The sequence below is a fragment of the Gallinula chloropus genome, assembly GCF_964237585.1.
Source record: "Gallinula chloropus genome assembly, chromosome: 5".
Classification (NCBI taxonomy): Eukaryota; Metazoa; Chordata; class Aves; order Gruiformes; family Rallidae; genus Gallinula; species Gallinula chloropus.
Window position 1 is genome coordinate 35,791,607 of NC_140090.1, and position 18,256 is coordinate 35,809,862.

Genomic DNA, 18,256 nt, shown 5'->3' on the forward strand with positions numbered 1-18,256 from the left:
GTCTTTCCATCACAGGAGTTGTTTGTTGCAAAGGTGTGATTTTTTTTTTTCTTTTTTATGATAGCAAAAAGTGGGTTGTAGTGGATTTGAACCGATGCTCTCGTTCTTTCCACAGTGGGGAAGCCTCACAAGTGCAACTACTGTGGCCGGAGCTACAAGCAGCGCAGTTCGCTGGAGGAGCACAAGGAACGCTGCCACAACTATCTGCAGAACGTCAGTATGGAGGCTGCTGGGCAGGTCATGAGTCACCATGGTGGGTGGTAACCGCCTTTTGAGGTCTCTTGGACTTTAAGCATCACTTCCAAGTCTTTTTTCCATCTGTTTTTCTTCCTTCCTTTCAGCTCTGCATCCCTTCTATCTTCTAGAATGTTTATACTCAGATAGGCAGGAGGAGAAAAGATGGGCTAGAATCCTCACTCTGTCCAGTTTAACAGTACTGGTTTTCTGGGGTTTTGTTTGGTTGGTTGGTTGGGTTTTTTTAAAATCACTATTTCACTTTTTAGGATGTATAAATATGAAAGTAAAGCAAAGTCACCTCTACAAAGATACCCTAAAAAACCCCTAAGGATGGTAGAGGTATTCAGAAGTTGTTATTTCTGCTCCTTGTGATATTAAATTAAAATAAGAAAACAAGGAGGATAGACAAAAATCTACAGAGCAGAATGGAATTCAGCAGAGTTGAGGAAGGTAATTATAACAAAAAAAAGAGAGATGTTTATATGCATTTACATGTGTTGGTATTAATATGTTAACTAACGCTGCATGTGTTAATATACATAAAGACTGAAGATTGCCAAAAAGATTGTTGAAAGCAAAAATGTCAAACTCTGGGAATTTGTTTTAAAAAATTTCTGTAGCTATTAGCGTGGGTAACAAGCATCATGTCTCAGACTGAAGGGTTGTAGGCTTATCTGTAGCACTGAGAACTAAATGGGAGCTATCCAAAAGTTGTTACTGTTTCATTTAAAAATCAGTGTTTTGGAAACTCTTCTAAAGCATCATTTAACTTTTAAAAGTTGTCTTTAGATCTTTGGCGCTTGAAGTAGTTTAAATTTCCCACTAATCAGAAAGTATAAAAATTACACAGTTTCCATTTTGATTTTAAACTATAATATACCTAAAATACCAAGAAGTCAGATTGTAGGTAAATGAAAAGGCAAAAGAATGCTGGGGTTCTGGGTTTTTTTTTTCCATTTTGGTTTTCATTGTTGAGTGGAGTCGTATGGCTTCATTTGGAAATTAATTATGTAGAAGTTCTGAAAGGTCATTTCTAAAAACCTAAAAATACAAGCTGATAGAAAGTCTATTCAGCATTACTAATATGGGCTTTTTTTTATGGGGGGAAAAAATCACAAGAAAACTTTCAAGGGTGTATTTCCATGAACAATTTAATCCCATGAAGGCATTCTAAGTGGATTTAATACGTATTGCCAAAATGTTGGTACAGCTCTATTAAGTAATTATTGTCTTTGTAGACACCCTGGCGACTAAAATCAGCATTTTAAAATGTAACAGATGACTTGAAAGCCATCGAAGTTAGTGATGATCTGCTTTGGGCCTGACTTTGTGCTTGTACAAGTCAGTGGAAGGGCTGGTTTCAGGGCTTTGCTGTTTGCCCGTGCCTGTCGTGTGCTTGGTCTGTTGGATGGAGTGCTTAGTGGATAGTAGGAACTTAACCACCTACTCCATTCCTAAAAAAATACACGCTCTTTGCTCTACAAGGGTGTGCTTGTCTTAGTAAGCAGGGAGGCAATGATTTCAGCCAGCCTTTCCTTAGGGGAATAAGCTGATACAGTTACAGAAGACGGGACGTTTCAGAGATCACCTTGTGGGAGGCTTTTCCCAAATCCCACTCAACTTTATTTATTTGTAAATTCTTTTATAATTTATTATTCTGTTAGTTATTAAAATCAGGTTTACTCTTGTTGATAGTGTACTCCTGGGGAAATCTAAGCTTTGTTCTAAGCTGTTTAATGCTGTGACAAGACAGGTAAGTCCTTAACCTTGTCTACTCAAAGAAAGCTGGAATGGTTGACCTTGCATTGATTTTTCTACCAACTGAAGCTAAACCAGTGCAAACCCCACGTGGACAGTTCTTTTATTTACAGCCTGACTGACTTGGGGCTTAAAATAGAAACGTTCACGCAACCACTTCACTTTTCTCAACAAAATTAGCTTAAAACAGCACTCTGAATTCAACTAGTGCCTCTTTTTCCTCCGGGCAAACATGTGGAAGAGGATGTTTGATTCTCTGTCATCATTTAGCTGTTCTGTGAGGACTGGCAGAGAGAGGGATTTCCACGTTCAGCTGAGACTGGTAATGAATCTCACTTCACATCCCACAGCTGCCCAGAGAGGTGGTGGATGCCCCATCCCTGAAGGTGTTCAAGGCCAGGTTGGATGGGGCTCTGGGTAAGCTTGTGTAGATCCAGGCCTGGAGGGTGGTGGCCCTGCCTGAAGCAGGGGAGTTGAAACTGTATGATCCTTGGGGTCCCTTCCAACCCAGACCAGTCTATGATTCTATGATCCCTCCTGCCTGTGAAGCTCAGCATGGAATTGAGGGCCATAAGCAGCAAGCACTAGAGGTCTGCAGCAAAGTCCTGTCTCCTGGGACTATCGAGACACAAAGGAAGAGCATACAAGCAATCAGTCAGCTTAAAATTAGGTCTTAGACAAACCCTGAAAACTGTATTTCCTTCTCTCCCAAGTCACATACGGAAAGGATGTTTGTGAGGATGAGTGGCTGCATGCTTTGGCGGTTCTAATCACTGGTTTGTTTTGTGTTACACAGGAGTTAAGTTTTCCTGACTCTTTTTCCAAATGCTTTTTAAGTACTTTGTTCTTGCTGAGTGTTCTGAAGCCTCTGAATGCATTTTGGTGTGACTCCTGGTCACAACCTCACCATTATGCACAGAACAGTTAGAGGTGTGGGGATTTTCTTATCCCTGCAGGTATCCTGCTTTAAAGGTGGAGGTGAGGCATCCATGTTGGGTCTCAGCCAAGATGGCCAATGTTTTACATAGGTCTAAATGACTTCTGCAGAGAGATGAACTATTCCAGAAAACTGGAGACAGCCCCTAAAGAGTTTGGAATTGATTTTTTTTAAGCATGGTGCTCAAGTTGATCAGTTTATAGGCATGCTACAGACATCTGCTTGGGTACTTTTCTTCGTGGCCTGATGAAGCCTTTAATTACAATTATCTTTGTCTTGCAGATGGGTAGATCACCTGAGTGAAGCCACAAGGGGAAGCTAGGGGAGGGGAAGGAGGGCTAGTTTCAGTGTGTGGGTAGGATTGTACAAGTCTCTGGGTCCCACTCTGGCCTCTCAATGGGTGCCGAGTTGCTTGGTGAGCTGCCCTTCCTTGTGGCTAGGTCCTGTTCCCTACTCAGCACGGTTGGTTGTTGCCAATTTTTGGCTAAGCAGTGCTGGCCCAGGAGGTAGAAATCAGTCTGCAGCCTCCTAGTTAGTGGCACACTGAGTGTGACAAAAGTGACAGTCTGAATGCTAAGAACGTGAGCTTTAGCAGAACCAACAGGGAGAGATGTTGAATGCTAGCAATGGTTTGCACCTGGTATGTTGTTCTCCATCTCCACAAAGCAGAAAGTCCAGGGCAGTTCTTAAAGTGGGATGGAGAAGGAGAAAAAAGCCTAGTCCTGAACTGTGTCAGGCTCAGAGGCCAGCTCCACATAAAACACACGGGACTCTTCTGTCCTTCCCTCTTCAATTTAAGATTCCCACCAGGGTCCACGGGAATATTTCGTGCATTTCAGTGCACCACATGCCTTCTACAATAGCAACGTTGAGAGCTTAGGAAAGGAGATTGAGCTGGATGGACTCATATGAATTCATACCAGCTGAGACTTTGCACAGTGTCTCTTGCCTGTACACAGTTGTATTTATCAGCAAAACACGTACTGGGTAATTTCTTTACTACTTTTTTCCCCCTCTTCTATTCTTTCCTTGCTGGAACAGCGCAGCCTTTGTTACCGGTTGGCGTGGTTTCTTGCAAAAACCCCAAACCTAAAAGATCCTCACCCAGAGCGCTATGATTGAAAGACCAATGTTTTCAGGGAAGTGAGGGCTTTGCTCTGAAGACCATCCAGATTTGTGTTTTGAGAGTTCTGGCTTAGTGGAGAAGTTTGCTGTTAACGGCAGTTGGGTACATTAACAGTGCGGAGATGGTGAACGTTTGCGTGGGCAGTCCAGGGGCACACCCTGATTGGGAGGATCCCTGAACAAAAAAAAAAAAGCCATTCTAAACTGAAATTCTAAGTTCATAGCCTAAAATGAGTTGCTGCATCAAAGCTGGTTGTAAAGTGTCGTCTGTCCTTCAGCAGCTCCCACTACCAAGGTAATGAAGTGAAGTACAGGAGATACAACAAAGAAAGAATTGCATTTGTGGCAGAGTGAATGTCTCCACGTGAGCAGATGATTTGTGCTGACTGTTGGTTGCGTGTGATACGTTTGCTTTTGCCCTTTTTCATTTTGATTTTCCTCAAAAAAGAAAAATGCAGCCTGGGCAACTTGTCCTTTATTTGTAGGTTTTATGTTGAAGTGAAAATTAATGTACCTAGAATTAATGGTGTGATCTCTACCTCAACTCCTCAGCTTTCTGGAATGTGACATCTCACCTGGCTGTTTCCATCTTTCCCTTCTCCCAGGAAATCTACGTAACAAAACACGTTCCAGTAACTTACTCCCATTGTAACCCACATACTGGTGTGATTGGGTGATTCTGTTGCAAAAGAGCTGTACCCTGGATTAAAATTGAGTTCTGAGGCAGGAAAGAGAGCTCACAGCATGAGTGATAGAAAAGAAAATGCTTTTATTGGTGACAATTTTACTTTTAAAAGGAGTGCAAGCAGAATTTTTGCCTGACTTAAAGAAGAGCAGATGTCTTTTTTAGCACTGTTCATTTTTCATGGAAGAAAGGTTTCAAATTCCGTCTAGGAAATTTTACACACTTATGCCCAACAGTAGAATTATTTAATTATTACTTAATTGTTATAAACCATCTGAATGTGTTGGGGCTTAATCAGATGACTATGAAAGTGTTCGGGAGGTTTTCAGCTGGTTTTGTGGACAAGTAGAGTCCTACAAAGCCAGCGTGCTTTACGGAAGTTTTCCCAGGAGGGATTTAGAGACCACTGCACCTCCCGAGTTCCCCCAAACCAGCCTCGTGTCCTGTGCACCAGCAGCTGGAAAATCTGGAAGTGATACCTTCATGCAAAGCTGGCCCATCTCAGCATGGACAGAGATTGGCACTGAGCAGGGATCAGGGTTTCACGTAGAGTATGCGTGCATATGTACGCCAAAAGGACGATCAGCTACATTTCCCAGTGAAAATTCAAAAGCATAATCTTTCCTTTCTTCCAAAGTCTCCTCAGTAAATACTCAAGTAGAACTAGTGCAGATAGGTCCTGACCAAGCACAGTATTTAAATAACCTTAAGAATGGAGCCTTAGCTATTCAGGTATTCCAGACCTCCCAGTCTGCACTGGGCATTAATTAAGTCTCTTGAACACTGCATCCCATTTTGTTGCAACATTAGATTCATTTCATATTTCTGCTTTTTTTTCCTCCCTCTCTTTCAGTGATGCCAGCAGGACTGCCTTGTAAATGAGAAGCCATTGTGTTTCTCAGGGGGAGCATCCTGTACAAATAAAAAAGCAGCCGAGTAAATCATTTTATAGCATATGGTAGATTCTAAGCCTCAAAGTACTCAGCTTTCCATAGCAGCAGAGGCACAAATGGAATCAAATGAATAAATTGCCATGTTTTCTTATTATGAATGTCTGAATTGAGAAGTTCACCTGAGCAGATACTCTGTTTTGTAATTGCCTGGTATTTGCTCTTCCTTACTAGAAAGAAGGCAAAGACAAGGCTTTTATCACCTCATTTTTCACATATTATGTGCTAGCAAACAGCTGCATGTTTAAGAACAGGGGAGTGATTATTCCATATTAGGATCCTGCAGGTAGTAAAGTTACGGGGGAGGAAAGCGTGCTGGTGGTGTTCACTTAGTCTCTGGGAGAAGGTGTCTGTGACACAGAAGGCTGCTGTGGTGAGAGACCAGAGGAGGACTAGCAGAAGATAAGGGTTTCGGCCCTTCTCTGCTACCTCTGCAGTACCAGCCACAACTTCACTGGAAGATTTATCTAATACAGAGAACATAATGGCATGCGCACAGTTTACTAATTATAATTAGATCTCTGCAATCCCAGTTTCTGTTTGTCTACCATACATTCTTCTCCTCTGATGATTTTTCACACCTCCACCATCCCATTAGCACATGGACCTAGTTGCTGACCCTCCTTAAGTTTTGCTTGCTACCTTCTGAAGATGAATGTGTGACAGCTAGGCCATGTGTTAAATTTGTGGCAGCAGAGCGGAGCTCCATGCTTGACCTATGTTGCAAATGGCTCGGACTGTCTGGACCTGCTCTGCAGCAAGGTACCACTGATACTTGTTGGTGTCTGTAAGAGGATGCTCAACGAAAACTTTTTAGTTCTTTGTAGGTATTTAGTGAACAGCTATGTCAGAAAGTGATGTACAATGCTGTGTAAGTTGGTCGCTACCCTGTTTGGAAGCCTGTGTAATTTCTGAACTTCTTTAGCACCTCATTCCCTACCCCAACTAGTGACCAAGTGTGAAATAAGTAAAGATGGGAAGGGGTGATCAATTCCTCCTCCTTGTCTCCAGGACAGTCAGTGTATGAGCATTCCCCCAACATAGTTAGTACAGGAATGCTCTCTGCTGATCCCAAGAAGGGGAAGGGCAGACACAGAAGACTTAACTTTTACCACTTGCTGGGTATTTGTTTGAAGAGATACAATATTAATAACAAAATTGATGGTTTCTGTAGCTGGTTCTGAAAGGACTTTCCACACGATGCTAATCCTGTAATTCCAATACAGTGTTTGTTGACTTTGCAATCTCATGCGTAGAGGAAACACGCTTTAGCAGATAGGTCCGTCATTTGGGAAGTGTTTGTCTTGGGGAAGGCATAGACAGGCTCGGGAAACATATGTGGACAATGTCTCATATGTCTTTTAGTCATTGAGGCTGGTGTGAAAAGCAAGTAAGAACGGTAAGCGTGCCACATGATTAGCGTGACATGAAGACACAAAGCATTCTAATTAAAAAGTTATATCGACAACAGGTCACCATATTGAAGGGAGAATAACAGAAACTGTCACCTCCAGAGTGAGTTTTCAAGCACGTCCCCTCCTCGCTGGGGATCTTGAGTATTCAGAACAAAAAAAATGCTTAAATTTGGGCTTCTGCTAATTAAGATGGTCCCAAACAGGCGTTTTGTAAACAGGGCTCTGCTTAAAGGTGACTGCTATCCTGATGCCCAGTGTGTTCTTGCACCTTACTTTATTGTGTGTTGCACAATCAGCAGGGCTCAAATGATTTGTGTTATCTGTGAAGCGTAGACCGGACTTGTCTGATACAATTTTTTGGTTTTATGTAGTACCTCCTATGGAAGATTGTAAGGAACAAGAGCCTGTGATGGACAACAATATTTCTCTGGTGCCTTTTGAGAGACCTGCTGTTATAGAGAAGCTGACAAGCAACATGGGAAAGCGTAAAAGCTCCACCCCACAGAAGTTTGTGGGTAAGCTTGAAATACGCCTTTTTATTATTTTTAGTGCATAGGTATAGGTTACTTGTAATTTTAATAGCCAAAAGAACAAGGGGAAAAGTAGAGCTCAGAACTTGGTTGTAATGGGGGAAGGACAACAATGGAGATGGTTAAATCACAGCAAGAAATCCGGAAAATTACTGAATCCATTTTACCAACCAATTTAAAAGTGAGGTCCCCAGAATAATGAAAATGGCTTAGAAAATCTCAAGGTTTTTTACTGTGCCAGAAAGTTGGTTGGGTCTTTTTTAAACTTTTCTCTGGCCCTTTTGAGATTTAGACTTGTCATCCTTCCCTCTCCTTGCCTGAGCAAGTAAAAACCAAGGCTCTCATATAATTATCTGCTTCCATATGTGTGTGTGTTAAAAAAAAACAAAACACAACAAAAACAAACAAGTATCTCAAGACCTGTAACTTGCATGAAATTCTTAGGAGTTGGCAAAAACTGGTCTGGTCACACTGGCACAAGGAACTTGTGTTAGAAGAGGTGCTTGCTCCCAGTGCAGGGTCCTTACTAACTTATTAACACATGAAAACAAAACAGCATAGGGTGAATTTTGGTTACGAAATCTAAAGTCCTTTGCCCAGAATTCAAACTTTGCTTTCTATCTTGACATCTTAAAACTGTTGGGCTTGTAATAGGAGACAGTATGTGGAATTCTACTTGCTTTGAGCTGTAGCTTAAAGCTTCTTTTTTACTGCTGCTGAGGCAGTGCTAAACTTAGGAGGGGAGCTGGGACAGAGAGTTATTTGGAGTAAATGTATGCTGCTAGACTCCAAAGTCATGTTATACATGTTTTCTGCACTCACTGCCTGGAAGGACAGTTGTACTGATTTTAAAGGTGTCGTATACTCGTGCTGCCTACACAGAAGACACTTAGGGAGAAAGGATCAGAGGGTGTAAGCAATTAACACAGCCATTTAGAAAAGTCATTGCCCCTCAGCTAAATGCAGATTCAGATGGATTTGTTCAGTCGCCACCAGAAGGATGTTTTAAGCTAACCCACATGGTTTTGAATAGTAGGGGGCTAGCAGCATGTAGCAGCTCACCTGAGGGGCACTAACACACTGACCTGGATGCACTCCCTCATCTGACCATTCCCAAATACCAATGCTAAGCCAAAGTTAGGGCTGGAACAATCCAGCCCTGGTGAGGAACACCGAGGAGGCATCAGGGTTTCCCTTACTGCTGCTGGTCCTTCTGAGATAAAAGCTGAATTCCTAGACCGTTGCCTTTAAGAGTGGTCTGAAATGAATTACTGCAGCGAGAAAGAACCGGAGGATTTGTGCTCTGATTTAATTTACTGCTGTAACGACAGTTGGGGCTGAAGAGGGTGGAAATGGGAACAGGGCTCTCTACTGACAAGCCAAATACAGCTTTATGAGGTTGTAAACATGGCCCCATCATAGCAGGTTTTTCCTAGTGTGTCTCAGCAAGCAGTCATGGAGGCTGTGATCAACAGCGAACTAGTTCACCATGCTGACACTTAAACTGGTGTGTCTAGACCTCAGAGGCATTACAGCCTCAAAAGGAAAAAGGACACTTCTGTTCCTTTTCCCTCCAGGTTATCCACAGACTTGAATAGAAATGCGTTTGCAATACCTCTCAGAGCTTATCTTTGAGGGACTGGAGGCTTCTGAGAGGGCTGGAGAGCCACCTGAGGGGGCTGGAGACCTTGCTCCTTCCCCTTAAATTCTGGTGTACCCATTCCTTCTCTCAAAGCAGGATAGCTTACTTGCTGAGGTATGCAGGATAAGCACACCTCACAGCTGAGGCAAGCTGTTTTTTGGACGGTATAAACCGAATCAGTTCTTGGAAGCTGTAGATTATGGTTGTCTTTTTATTTTTTTTTTTAGACCAGGAAGGTTATTTGTTATTTTACTTGTCCACTTACACACAAATGAACATATGTTATTACTGTCTTCAAAGGGAGATGCAGGGATTGGAAATCCTTACCTGAGATACACTGTAGCAGAGTATTATCCAGTAGGAGATACTGCTTTGTTGTCAGATAAACCTGTTTCTTCTATAAGTATTGATCATTTTGGTACTGGTATGCCATTTTGGGGGGGCTCAGGGCTTCAGGGTTTCATGTGGCATGCAGCTTTTTATCCAGACCTAGCTGTGGGGCAAGTGTGTCCTCTTTCATATTTACCGTATCTTATTCTTCTGCCTTTTCTGATCGTGCATGGCATCGCAGCGTTTGAATTGCAGAACAGCTTTGCTGCTTTTCTTTTTTTCACCATGACCTCACTTTTCTTCCTGTTTTCTCCCCAATGAAATACTGTTTTGCTCTATCAGGAAGAACTTGTAATGGCCCTCTTGCTTGCAGGAAATCTTCCTGTGCATACTGCAAGCGTGGCACCTGTCCAAAACAACTTAATGGTGTTTATGAGAAGGTCATGTAAGCATAAGCTAAAATCTTTGCATGCTACATCTATCAGTGCTTTACTGCTCTTTCTGATCAGCAGTCCCCAAGGGACCTTGGTTATGGACCACAGTCTCTGCTCTGGTTGAAATTTTAGGAGGAAAGGAAGCAGCAAACAGCAAATAGAGTGAGAGACTTGGTTACATATCAGCTATTGAGGTATTAGTCTTACCAAACCTGTTGAACTAGTGGAAGCAGAAAGTATAACTTAGGATGTGCAGTCTGAGGAGCTGGTTTTGCCTCTCCTTAATGAAGGGAGAAGCCAACACTAGTGAAATTGAAAGCAACCATCATCCTCAAGCTGATCAAACGAAGCAGATTCACATATTTTCAGTCTGAATGTGGTGATCACTCTCACAGTGACATCGAGGTTAAGAACTGGCAGGATACAAAAGGAGACATTTATGTGGCTTATGGTAAGGCCATGGTTGTTATAGTAAGAATTGAAAATACACAGGCATACTCAGAACAGATGAAGATCAACTGGCTTCAACTTCTTGTTAATGGGGCTCAGGAAGACATTTACCCAGTGGTAAATTCTGTAACTGCTTTCTCCAAGAATTCTTGCTGTTTTCTCCTGAGTGGCCAGCATTGCAGTGGCTTTAGATAAGTGATGAGATGGACTATGGGTGTCACAGGACAGCTGGGTCTTTGTGCTTTGATCTACCTTCAGATACCCCCTTGGAGGTTTTTTTGAATGTCACATGGTGACTGCAGCAGAGAATGTTTGTTCCTCTACTTCACTAACTCAGGGCAAGAATAAATAGGATTTGGATATCATTTTGCATGAGAAGTCACAATGACGGATCTCATGAGTCAGTTTTAAGCACAGATTTTGCTCAAGAGGAGTTAAAGGTGAAAACCACATTGGACTGGTTTGTTAACGTTTCTTTTGAGCTGTGTTTCACGCCCTCTCCTCCCCGTGTTATCATTTATTTTACTACTTTGTGCCACACTCTTTTTCTAAGGCTCTGACATCTTTGGAACTGCTTCATAATTAAAGGAATGAATAATTCACGTCGCTGGCAATTTGCAGTTTGCTCTGCTCTGCTGTCTGTGGTGGACCAACTAAGTGTGGAAGGTGAAAAGAATCAAAATAAGGTTTGCGTCATCCATCCAAGTAGACCTTAAAGGATAAGTCGGAATGTTTCTTGATCTGTTTAGTGTACCCAGGACTGGCTGTGTTTGGAGGCTGGATCAGACTCTAACCAGGTCTGGTTCTTTGCTCAAACACCGGAGTGATAAAAGCGGCCAGGGCGAGTGGCAGGGCTCAGTCGACTTTTGCATTCTCCTTTCTTCCTTCCCACCATGCCAGAGACACCATGTGTCTCCTGGACCTGTCCTTCGGTCCCACTTTGGCCCCACCTGGGCAGGAGTTGCTCAAGTTCAGATGAGGCTGGAGCCACCCCTGTTAAGGAGTCATCCATCCTAACAGCTGCAGGACAGCCGTCCCAGACAGCAAGACAGCCAGCCCACAGCAGAAACAGGGAAAAGAGGATGTTTGATGGCAAGAATCATCCTTAAGCCATGTTAGATTACAGAGGCCATCTTTGTAGCACCCCTTCCTTCTTCCTCCCCTGTTTTTCATCCAAATGTCTCCACGTGTAACAGGAACAGTTTTCTACATTACGCTTTCTTTCGGTAAGCTGTAAGCATAACACAGCCAGCTGTAGGGAAACATCAGGAGGTACATGAGCAACCAGTCTAATTAGAAGCACGTCAGCAGCACTGCTGAAGACAGTCGAAATATTCACGTGCTTTAGACTCGCATTTAATTACCTTGCTAATCAGGGCTAAGTTCCAACAGAAAGCAATGTATCATCTCCAAGGATAACCTGATTGTTCCATGGGTAATATAAAATTATTTCTCTCTTTATTCATCGCTTTAAGATAAGCCACACTAAGTGGAAGGAATTATTCTAGTCAAAAAATGAAATGCTGAGTGATAGCTATGTTGAAATGTACTAATGCTATTTGGAAGAGATTTTGGGATTACAGTTCTGTTTCTTTCTTATGGTGGCTTATATGCGATTTGTTCCAAGCAATTTTGGCAAAAGGTGATACAATATTCCTCAGTTCTTTAATTCTTGGATAGCCAAACCAGTTGTATGTAGTGCCTCCTTGAATTTATTAGCTTATGCCGTGGAAGAAAGGGTTTGGATATGTACTGCAGCATGTAAAGGCAGTGAAAAGTCACAAAGACAATGAGAACCGACCAACGTGGTTTGTCAGACCCTGTAAAATCAGCTTCAGAAGTGCTAAGAGGTAAAATTTCTGTGCGGGAACGCATATGGGGTGTGTGTCTTGCATGATGTAAGTAATGATGTGAATAGTGGTAAATTTGTTAACTTCAAAGGAGAGCTATGATACCCAACGAGCCCTGTGACCAGCATAATTTTAGCAGCGTGTCGTTCTGGTTTCACGTGTCTGTAATGCCATTGATTTAGAAAGGTTACAAGGATGTGGATTTGGATTCACAGGGTGATGAATCAGCCAGCTTCATCGCCTTTATCTATTTATTTATCCTGTGTCAACGAAAGTTGCTTTTACCTTTTACCAAGTGAAGCTAAGCTATACCTCCAGTTTCCCTGTTTTCTTTTCCTGCTTAAACACACACTGGGAGTGTCTCCTCTTTTTTCGCAGCCCAAAACATTGGGGTAAGATATTTTTGAGGGTGTAAATTACCAGTATATCACAACCTGAATGCAGGATGGCTTATCATCACCCAGTGTTCCCAGTACTTGCCCCATTCTGCAGCTGCATGCAATTATCTTACACTTTTTCTACTCACTGAAGGATTTACTTGTTGGCAGCTCTAAGGGTGTTAGTTCCCCACTGCACCAGCCCTCTGTACCTGTCACTTAACTTTTCTTGCTATGCAGCCCCCTTGTAAGGTGTGTATGAGGTACCTTGGAGGGCAGGGGACATGTCGTGTTGCCTCCTTTGGGAGAGTGTGTCTAATGGCACAAACCAGTGGAGCTTCATTGGCCTTGGTGGTTCAATGCCGTTTTTCTACCAGTTAATGCGTGTTTCCTAATTTGAGGTGTGGGCAGAGGCAGGCCCAGGGGAAGGTTTGGAATTGGTCTGGAGGTCACTGCAGTTGCATGTTTCATCTGGGATTAACAAAAAACAAAAATAAACTGCTGGTGAGCTGACCCCATCGCATGACAAAAACTGTATAGGAAGTGAGTAAACAAGTAGAAGGGGGCTAACTTTGGACTCTGGAATGAATTTCACCCCAAGTCAGCAGTTTTCCATCCCTCTCCACCCCTTTTACAGTGAAACCTTGGAGTCATTACGTTGAATTTTTTTCTCATTCATTTGCTCTTGTCCCTTAGGTGAAAAGCTCATGAGATTTGGCTATCCAGATATTCCCTTTGATATGAACCTAACCTATGAGAAGGAGGCTGAGCTGATGCAGTCTCACATGATGGACCAAGCCATCAACAATGCAATCACCTACCTTGGAGCTGAGGCACTTCACCCCCTGATGCAGCACACACCAAGCACAATTGCAGAGGTGGCCCCGGTCATCAACTCAGCTTATGCGCAGGTCTATCATCCAAACAGGATAGAAAGGCCCATTAGCAGGGAAACAGCTGATAGTCATGAGAACAACATGGATGGCCCGATCTCCCTCATCAGACCAAAGAGTCGAACCCAGGATAGAGAGGGCTCCCCCAGCAATAGCTGCCTGGATTCTACTGACTCAGACAGCAGCCATGAAGACCGCCAGTCCTACCAAGGAAACTCTGCCTTAAATCCCAAGAGGAAGCCAAGCCCAGCTTATATGAAGGAGGACGCCAAGGCTTTGGATGCCACAAAAGCTTCTAAGGGCTCATTAAAGGATATCTACAAGGTCATCAACGGAGAAGGGGAGCAGATTAGGGCTTTCAAGTGTGAGCACTGTCGTGTCCTTTTCCTGGACCATGTCATGTACACCATCCACATGGGCTGCCACGGCTACCGGGACCCGCTAGAGTGCAACATCTGTGGCTACCGAAGCCAGGACCGCTATGAGTTCTCGTCGCACATAGTCCGAGGGGAGCACACATTCCACTAGGCCTTCTCATCCAAAGGGGACTCGTATGAAGTAGAAGAACTGCACATGAAGAAATACTGCACTTACAATCCCACTTTTCCTCAGACATTGAGATGCCTATTTTGTTGTTGTTGCTGTTGTTGTTGTTGCTGTTGTTTAATTATTATTATTATTAACCTTATTTTTTGTGGACCCAACCTCATTTGCTCTGCCCAGCTTAAGAATGGGGGGAAAAAAAAAAAAAAGGAAGGGAAGGGATAAAAGAGGGGCTAGCTGTTGCTGTCATTTCTTGGTCACACCTCGCTGTCTGTGGGAATTGGAAGGCAGTCCCTTTCTGTCTGTCAGCTGAACATCGTGTCCTGTTTTGGGATGTCATTTGACCCTGCGTAGGTGCTTTAACGTCCCGATGAGATGCCACTCATTTACAATTTCAGATGCATAGGTAGAAACATTTCAGAGGAGAGAGCCTTCTTCAACAGTGTCAGTACGGTTGTGGGGGTTCCTGTGGCTGGAGGGGAAGGGTGGAAATTTGGTTCTGCAGAATGAACAATTATCACTAAAGCAAAACTGTCCACGTTCTAGGAGCACGAATTAAAGGCAGTTATCCCTTTTCAAAATTACTTTCTAGGGTGAGCTGTTTTCCTGGGTTCAGTGTGTATTGCCCCTCTAGAATGTAAAAAAACCAAAAACAAAACAAAACAACCCACCCAAAACCAAAAAAAAAAACCAATATAAAAAAAAAAATCCCACAAAAAAAGTATGTCTTAACACTGTACCATGTTACAGCAGCTCGGTTTCATAAATCTGAGGGGCTTCTGTGGTAAGTCTGAGGCTTTGTATTTTTATTTTCCTTAACTTATGAAGCACCTTTTTTTTGCTTTGTTGATTTGCTGTTACTTCAGGCCTATGTGTTGACTCACTGGCTTCTTAGAGACCCTTGGGAGCATTACTTATTTAGTTGCACCCTATGTTTTAAGAAATAGCGTATAGAAATAACATTTAAATTTGCTTCTAGGACAGCAAGTGGCCTAGGAGCAGGTGAGAGAGTCTGTAGTTTACTCAAGAGGTTCTGCTGCTCTTCTGAAATAATTTTGTTTTAAAATTACAGATTTAAAAAAGACAAAAATACTAGTAGCAAAGTGTTCTTTAAATATAATTATATATCTATGTATACCTATATAAATACTTTCTCATTCTACTATCACAGTGTTAACTTCTTGGCAACAGCCTAAACTAAGACTTGCAGCCGGGAAAATGCTAAGAGCCAGCTCCTCGGCCAGCATTAATCCTCTTAGCTCCATTGAATTTCATGGAAATACCCCAACTACTTCAGCTACATCGGGATCCCAGCCTTGACCATTTCTTTTCTTGTTCACATCTTACTTGATAATTTGCTGAACCAGTAACTTTATTCTGTATTTAAGTCACCAGTTCAGCTTTAACGTAGGGGTGGAAGCATTTGCAGATTCTGGTGGATAGCCTTTGCTCCTGGAGAGCACAGAAGCCCTGCAAATGATAGGATTGTGTATGACCTTCCCAGCTTCTCTGGAAGCGATACATGGAGGTGCAGGTCCTGTGATTTAATTTGCATTTGCAGATTTTACCTTTATTCCTGATTTATTAAGTTCACTCTAGGGAATACAAATGGAGAAACAAACTCCAGAGCAAGTCCTTGAACTACAGGCTGGACAAAAGGGGAAAAAAAAAAAAGCCCAACCCCACCAATCTGTTTTGTTTCCTTTCTTTCTCTCCCTCCCAGTAAATAACAAAGCCAGCAACCACCCAGCAAGTTGCAGGTTGCATCAGTAAAAACTGGGCTTAAACCTATGTGACAGATTGCCATTGCAACCCAACTGTTTTGCACCGATCACAATTGAAATGTTGTTGTTTGGCAACAAGAGCGCAAGCTTGAGAATGGAAAAATCTGCCACGGGTTTAACCCCCTCTGTGCCACATGGTCTCCAGGCACTTGGTGAGACCTTTTCCAAAGTACAGAGTTAGTAAAGTATAAAAGAGAGCGCAAGATCAGGGCCATAATGAATTCCCATCTGCTCACTTCAGGCTGCACGCTTGATGCGTGTGCCAGTTTGCTGTTCGTTTTGAGCGTACTGGGGTGGGTTGGGTTTGTTGGGTTTTTTTTACTTTCTCCTTCTTCCTAGACCTGGAGTGTTTGAAAGTAGGAGCTGAGTGGTATTGATTGAAATCTTTTTATGGTGACATTCTTGGCAGCTAGAACCTGTGTTTAGAAAGGATACAGTAGATCATGGCCAGATTACCTGATGACTGCTTCCCAGCACTGAAATGCTATTAAGTAGGAGCTGGTAAAGTCTTGCAGTAGCCTATTAATTATAATACAATATGGAGAGAAATGTCATCTTCTGTAATGTGAGAGCTATCAAGGCTGGGAATATACGGGCTGCAGAGTGACAGATTTAAAGACCTATTCCCAACATTGTTCTTAACGTCATTGGGTTTCTCCCCCTCCTTCTTTCTTTGTCCTAACATAGAGGAAACTCAGGCAAGTAACTGCAGCCGTCCTCTGGACCGCTCTCATTTCCTTGTGCTTGGTCCAATCAAAGGAGTTTGCACAGGAGAAAAATGGGGAGATGCTGGAGGGCGTCACTTTTATTCCATATGGCTTGTTTCTCTGCGGCTATGAAGGCTGGTTTAGGAGGTGGCCGGCCACATTCTGCACCAGGATGTGCTTGGAAATTTAGAAAAAAGAGGGGGGTGCTGCTTTTGCAGCAACCAAAAAAATAAAGAAAAAACAAATGAAAACAAGGAAAAAAAAAAGGGTTATTTTTTGTTTTTTTTTTTAAAAAGGTGGCTGAGCTTTCTGCTGAGGTGGGAAGGGACTTGTAAGAACGAGGAGCAAAGGGAAAGTTGCTGGGCCTGAAGGTCACAAGGCTTGTGTGGGCCTCCAGAAATACCCTCAGCTGAGCTAGGGAAAAGGGTTGTCGGCAATCCTTTTCAGTCTCTGGGGGCTCTGTTCTCCCCTCCACGGGCAGGGGAAAGACCCTGGGCTCTGGCTTCTTGGAACACTTAGTATGAGGGGGTGAAAAGTGTTCAAAACCTCTGCCTGTGTTTGGGAAAGCACCAGAATACGGGAAAGGCGGAGAATCTCTTGTGTATCCGCAAATAAGTTGGCTGTGATTGTACCTGCGGTTCGTTAGCGTGCACTTTGATTCCTTGCTGATTCATTGATACCTCCTGTGGCGTAGATTCCGTAGATGTTTTGGAGCTCGGGCAGGGAGGCGCAGTGGGTTTGTAGCTGGCTTCAGTTAAGCCCAGCCTCGCGTTCCGATAGTAGCGTGCGAGACGCATCCTGGTGTCACAGAGAATTGGGGAGGCACTGAGGGGCGAGGCAGGAAGGTTCAGTTAGCTTCCAAAAACTGCTTTTTTTGGGGGGGAAAACAGGAAGCTGAGGGGTTACATTGATTTCTTATTAGCAATGTCCTTTTACGAGCACTCCTGTAAAGTTTAATCCTAGAGGTACGGAAAGGAGAAAGATGAAATTTTGGTTCAAACTTTGAACAAATCTTTGGACTGGCACTTATTTTACTGTTCGCTTCCTATTGACCATCAGTGGCAGGTTTTCTATCAAGCAGTTTGCCCTACACAGAAGCGTGCAAAGTGGGGCCAAAGAGACTTTTTTTTAGATTTTTTTTTTTCTTGCATGCTCTCTGCAGATTTCTAAGAAAAGCTCTTGAGTTTTGGTGAGTTCATTAGTCACTCACAGGCTACTAGGAATTTCGGTAGATAATCCTTGGCCCGCGGATCCACTTGTTCTGAGTATTTGGGGTTGGAAATCAAACCCAGCCAGTTCTTATTGGACTCGTTTGAAATTCTTGGAATCGGGTTTCCAGTTAAAAACACGCATTTGCAAATTTAGAATTGGCTTTCCGTGAGCATTCCCCATTTTCATTAACAAAAAAAGGCCATTTCTGCACACGCCCCTGCCAATAAACCCTTTCACTTCTTTTTACATCAAAAATGCCAAGATTTTCCATCTCAATTTAGCGTATTACAAGCCTGGTAATTGAAATAGAAGTATGACTGCTTATTCCCCTCTTGGTATGATCCATATTCTTGGAGCAAAGGGCATTATCTCTATATCTCTTGTTATGGCAAATGAA

General features: G+C 42.9%; 1 protein-coding gene across 4 annotated transcripts in view; it reads left to right on the forward strand.

Annotated features, from left to right (window-relative positions):
- Positions 1 to 14,263, forward strand: part of IKZF2 (IKAROS family zinc finger 2) — a gene marked incomplete at its 5' end in the record, with an annotated part of 107,171 nt that extends 92,908 nt beyond the window's left edge. For 2 of the 4 annotated variants that reach the window (XM_084265569.1, XM_084265566.1), the window contains 3 exons: positions 116 to 253; positions 7,479 to 7,622; positions 13,417 to 14,263. In XM_084265569.1, coding sequence (XP_084121695.1) covers positions 116 to 253; positions 7,479 to 7,622; positions 13,417 to 14,141 — 1,007 coding nt within the window. In that variant the 3' untranslated portion in view covers positions 14,142 to 14,263. The remainder of the gene's footprint in view (positions 1 to 115; positions 254 to 7,478; positions 7,623 to 13,416) is intronic. The other 2 variants (XM_084265567.1, XM_084265568.1) reach the window with 1 other exon arrangement.
- Between the last annotated feature and the right edge of the window lie 3,993 nt (positions 14,264 to 18,256).